The 6,000-nt window shown below is 42.8% G+C and overlaps 1 protein-coding gene across 2 annotated transcripts in view; it reads right to left on the reverse strand.

Moving 5' to 3' along the window:
- Positions 1-6,000, reverse strand: part of PHF20 (PHD finger protein 20) — a 135,938-nt gene that overhangs the window by 112,548 nt on the left and 17,390 nt on the right. For both annotated transcript variants that reach the window (XM_007101699.3, XM_055090976.1), the window contains one exon: positions 543-658. In XM_007101699.3, coding sequence (XP_007101761.1) covers positions 543-625 — 83 coding nt within the window. In that variant the 5' untranslated portion in view covers positions 626-658. The remainder of the gene's footprint in view (positions 1-542; positions 659-6,000) is intronic.

Raw genomic sequence — 6,000 nt, forward strand, 5'->3', positions numbered from 1 at the left:
AGAGAGGAAGCTGATGCTCAAAGTGGTTAATTACCAGCCAGAGGTCACAAGTCAATGACAAATTCGGGACTACAACCTCTCAGCCTCTGAATCTAATCATCCCTAAAATGTGATGACTGAGTTTCAACGGTACAACAACACACCCAGAAGACAGGAGTTGTTCATAACACACAAGCTGTTCCAATCTAACCCCTTTCCTTCATTCTTCCATCCCTGATCTTTCAGACAGGCAGCCAAGAGCAAGAGAGCTGCCACTATTAATCTTCCCTTCCCTGCAGCCACTCCTGCTTCTTTTTCCCATAACTCCTTCAGATGAACAGGCAGAGAAGGGAAACAAATATAACAGGATGGTCCCCTTGACACCAGGATCCCAGCACCAAAGACAAAGGACATTCCACAGCTCTAGACTTAAGTCTCCTTCCACCTTCCAAGAGTCAGGGAGCAGGAAAACACTACAGAAAAGCCCAGGCTACCCCTCTTTATCAGTGCTGGCAAAAGTCCTTTACTGAAGGGATTTAATTAACAGAAAAATGTAAAAGTACCAGTTTTTTAATCGGTCCCGGGCTTCCAACTGGGCTCCCACTTCAAAGCTGATTCCTCGTCTGTTAGGTGGATGCTTTGTCATTTTCAGTCATCAACGGGGGCTGCCTTTATTCTCCTGAAAAAGCCAATTAAATATTTATGAAACTTAGGCAAAGTCTGCCCAGAGTGGAGTAACACTCACTACACAGAAAAGACAAACAGGCATTATTCAAAACACAAAGCTCCAGGAAACCCTGTCAGCGCCCTCCTTTACTCCTGCCCTCATCCTAACACAGGTGTGTCCTCCACTGGTTCCTCCTTCTCTATTATGCAGCATATCCTGTAGTCTCTGGAACTGTAAGGAGACCCTCCCTCAACACTGCTTACCAAGAATTCACCTATAAGGGGCACCTCTCAGAACACCAAAAAAACAATCACTCTTGCTCAGAACGAAATTTAATCATTTGCTGAAGTATGCAACAAATACCTGCTGAGAGATTATTTGAGAAAACAGTCGTCAAGACCAAAAGAGACGCAGTTCCTGGCCTCACAAAGCCTCCAGTCTACTGGGGGAAAACAAAAATGTAGCCAGTAAACAAATGACTTAACTGCAAGCTGTAACTGCTATGAATTTTAAGTGCTACAAAGGAAGCGAACAAAATCTGAATGCTGATTTCTGGCCCTACTTTTGGAAGGCTGAACAAGAAAGATCTATTTATTCATTCTTTGATCTATTTATATATTTTTGGTTTATTTATATTTCTACCCATTCTTGAGTACATTCTGACAATTTATTGGTATATTTTCCCAATTCTTTATCGAGCCTTTTGGTACTGGAATTGGTGGTCATTTTCTATATGAGTAAAATTTATCTTTAGGGGCTAGTGGTGGTTCTGATGGAGATGTAGCCACGCTGAGCTCTTGGGGCACTTGAGCAGGCAACCTCCATAGAGCAAGGCTATCCCTGAGTAAATTCTCTCCCACTGAACTTTGGAACCCAACAGCCTGCACTGCCAGGGCAGTATCTGCCTCATACCAGGAGGGCCATCTTTGCAATGGATGAATGAGGAATAATCACAAAAGTGGGACCTCATGGGAATTCCCTGGCCATCCAGTTGTTAGGATTCGGAGCTTTCTTTCACTGCCCTGGGCCCGGGTTCAAACGAAGATCCCGCAAGCCGTGCAGTGTGGCCAAAAAAATTAAAAATGGAAAAAAAAAAAACCGTGGTTCCTCATATCTAATGTGTAATACCATGACATTTTCTTGCAATATATTACATGAAAAACCAGGATGTAAAATTACACCCCTTTGAGCTCAAATAAAAATTCATGTGCATTTAAAAGAAAAAGGAAGAAAATAAAAAGGTTGTAAGTGATCTTTTCCTCTTAAACAGTTTCCTAAATTTATTGTTTTCCATAATGGAAATTTTCCATAAGAAAAAATATATGTAATGTAAAGGATGAGCTCTCCATTACATTAAACAACTCACTCTGAAGGGCTCATACTGGAGAACGCACAAAGCAAATCAGACCAAGAAAGGAATGGTTGACAGTTGTAACTAAAGAATCTGAAACCTAATAAACTGAAAAGCTACGTCAAATAAGAGTATTTGGATTATATGGACCCTAGCAAAGGGAGAGTTAGAGGTTTGACTGGCTATACTTCACATTCCCCAGGAAAATGAGATATAAATCTGATGTAAGTAAATCCAATCAGTAGAAGAGTCTTCACTTTGACTTAGGAGAAACACCACCTCAAATTATCTTTTTATTTTTGACTTCATGTATACCAAGTAATAGTCTCACCTCTCAGATTACATGAAAAGTTGAAGTCAGACAAGAATAAAGACAGAGTGGCACTGAAAACTCACCCGAGTAGGGCTTCCCTGGTGGCGCAGTGGTTAGGAACCCGCCTGCCAATGCAGGGGACGTGGGTTAGAGCCCTGGTAGGGGAAGATCCCACACGCTGTGGAGCAACTAAGCCCATGCACCACAACTACTGAGCCCCCGTGCCACAACTACTGAAGTCCCTGCACCCAGAGCCCGTGCTCCACAACAAGAGAAGCCACCGCAATGAGAAGCCCGCACACTGCAATGAAGAGTAGCCCCTGCTCGCCACAACTAGAGAAAAGCCTGCGTGAAGCAATGAAGACCCAAAGCAGCCAAAAATAAATAAATAAATAAATAAATAAATAATATTTTCTTTCATTCAATTAAAAAGAAGAAAACTCACCAGAGCAGATAGTATTTATCAGACTTCATGCAGGGAGACAGCTCCCTTTTATAGATGTCATGTAATATAGTGTAATGTAATAGGATTAAATGCTTGGCCTTTAATCCTCAGCCCCACCCTTTGTTAGCTGAATGAATTTGGGTAAATTACTTAACCCCTCTGAATTTGTTTCCCCTCCCTAAAATGGGGATGGTGAAAATAGTACCTATCTCCAGGCAGTGGGTGTAAAAACTAAATGAGATAATCCATTTAAGGAACACTTAAGGAACACTTAATCCATTTAAGGTACAAAGTAAAGACTATATAGTTTGTAGCTACTAATAATTCTATTATCACAAATGAAGAAATTAGGTTTAAAATAATTGGGCTAAGGTTCAGGTGCTAAGTGACCAGCACCAGAACAAAAGCCCAGGTCTGCTTGATTTCTGAATTAATTCTTTTACCACACAACTTCCCTAGGATACCTTCCATTAAAATACAGGAGTGTGGGAACAAGGCAGTGAATGAAAATGAGCAAATTATTCTTAATGGCTCAAGAAAACCAATTCCTCTTGAGGCTGAATTGTCAAAGGTCTTCCTTATCATGAACTGAAACCTGTTTCACTGTAACTCTGACCCACTTACTTGTTTTTATGTATGTATGTATGTATGCATGTATGTATGTATGTGCGGCGAGCGGGGGCTACTCTTCGTTGCGGTGCGCGGGCCTCTCATTACGGTGGCTTCTCTTCTTGCAGAGCATGTTAGGCACACGGGCTTCAGTAGTTTCAGGACGCAGGCTCAGTAGTTGTGGCATGCTGGCTCCAGAGCGCAGGCTCAGTAGTTGCGGTGCACAGGCTTAATTGCTCCGCGGCACGCGGGATCTTCCCGGACCAGGGATCGAACCCACGTCCCCTGCATTGGCAGGCGCATCCTTAACCACTGCGCCACCAGGAAGTCCCTGAGCCACTTATTTGAAGCTTCACTCTCTGTTATCACACAGAACAAGACTAAGGACTAATCTGGCTTTTATGACCCATGCCCAAATCTTCCCTCCACTCCTCTGGGGATGGCAGAGTTTGTTTTTAAATTTCACATTAATTCATTCAACAAACCATTAGTGAGCACCGCCAGTAAGGCACTGTGCTGGAAATCAGGAATCAGAAATCCAGCTCAGTTGCAGCTCCAGTCCACCCAGGAAGACAAACACAAATATGAGAAGAGATGAAGGAGCTCTAACAAAGGGCAAGGTGAGGGACAATCACCGCAAAGTCTCTGTTTAATTTGGCAAATCTACTAAAGAATAAAAAAGAGTTCAAGACAGAAGCAGGAATTAAAAAGATTACATAAGAAGTACGTTTTTACTCCTAACATTTAGGGGTTTTTTAAAATTTTTTTTCTTTATGTTATTTATTTATTTATTTTTGGCTGCATTGGGTCTTTGTGGCTTCACATTTAGGGGTTTTTTTGGTTTTTTTTTGCGGTACGCGAGCCTCTCACTGTTGTGGCCTCTACCGTTGCGGAGCACAGGCTCCGGACGCGCAGGCCCAGTGGCCCTGGCTCACGGGCCTAGCCGCTCCGTGGCATGTGGGATCTTCCCGGACCGGGGCACGAACCCGTGTCCCCTGCATCGGCAGGCGGATTCTCAACCACTGCGCCACCAGGGAAGCCCCACATTTAGTTTTAAACACAAATTTTTCTTAAGAGACAAGAGGGCTAAGATTCTGTAGCTTTTAACTTACCCATTCTTCAGGGCCTTAGTTTTTTTCTACCAAAAAGCTCTAGCTTCCAGAATAGGAAAAGGAAATATGTTTAGTAAGGACATCAAGAAAAACTATGAGAAAAAATCTGATGCAATCTGTATTTACAAATGATTCCACTTAAAGACCTTGGCACAACTTCAAACTACTCCTTTACGTTCAAATTTCCCTACAGGGAATTCCCTGGTGGTCCAGTGGTTAGGACTCCACACTTCCACTGCATGGGGCATGGGTTCGATCCCTGTAGGGAACTAAGATCCCGCAAGCCACGGAGCATGGCAAAAAAAAAATTTTTTTTTTAAACAAGTTTTCCTACAATGTCAGCTCACTGCTACACAGGAGACAGAGAGCCCAGTTTATTTCCTTAAATACAGTATTTGCAGTCAATGCCCCTGAATCAATGACAATGAAAACTTTAAATGCACACTGTGTAATGCAGTTTAAAGGGCACTTTCACAAACAACAAACTGGGAGAAAATAACTGCAACACATGACCAAAGGGCTAACTTCCTTTATTAACAAAGAGTGCATACAAACCAAGAACGAAAAAAGTTAAACAACTCACTTATGGGCAAAGCGTATGGGCTTCCCTGGTGGTGCTGTGGTTAAGAATCCGCCTGCCAATGCAGGGGACACGGGTTCGATCCCTGGTCCAGGAATATCCCACATGCCATGGAGGAACTGAGCCCGTGCACCACAACTACTGAGCCTGTGCTCTAGAGCCCGCAAGCCACAACTAGTGAGCCGGCGTGCTACAACTACTGAAGCCTGCGCACCTAGAGCCTGTGCTCCTCAACAAGAGAAGTCATCACAATGAGAAGCCTGCGCACCACTACAAAGAGTAGCCCCCGTTTGCCGCAACTAGAGAAAGCCCGCGTGCAGCAACAAAGACCCAACACAGCAAAAAATAAATAAATAAATTTATTAAAAAAAAAAAAAATGGGCAAAGTGTAAGAACTGGCAGGTTTCCAGGGAAGGGGAAGGTTTTGGGGGGGGGAATAATATAAAGCTCTAATAAGCATGTGATATTATATTATCCACATAACCTCACCCTAAATTAAAGGAAATGCAAATCAAAATAACAATTTTTCAATTCTCAGACTAAAAATTTCAAGGTAAAATACCCAGTGTCTTCAGGGATGAGGAAAAAAAGATGCTTATACACTGTTGGTAGACGCATAAATTGGAAAATCTTTTCTAGAGGCAACTTGGCACTATCTACAAAAATGCAAATACCTGCAACCCAGCAGTCCCCATTGCCAGTAACTTATCCAAAAGATACATCCCCCAAAGTCTGCCAAATTACCTGCAAGGATGAACAATATAGTTTCATAATTTCTGCAGCTAAAATGTCCACCCAGAAAGAGGGCTAGTTAAATGAATTATGGCCATCTATACAATGGAATGTTGTACATCTATTAAAAGGAGGGCTTCCCTGGTGGCGCAGTGGTTGAGAGTCCGCCTGCCGATGCAGGGGACATGGGTTCGTGCTCCGGTCTGGGAAGA

Source organism: Physeter macrocephalus, chromosome 14 (assembly GCF_002837175.3).
Source record: "Physeter macrocephalus isolate SW-GA chromosome 14, ASM283717v5, whole genome shotgun sequence".
Lineage (NCBI taxonomy): Eukaryota > Metazoa > Chordata > Mammalia > Artiodactyla > Physeteridae > Physeter > Physeter macrocephalus.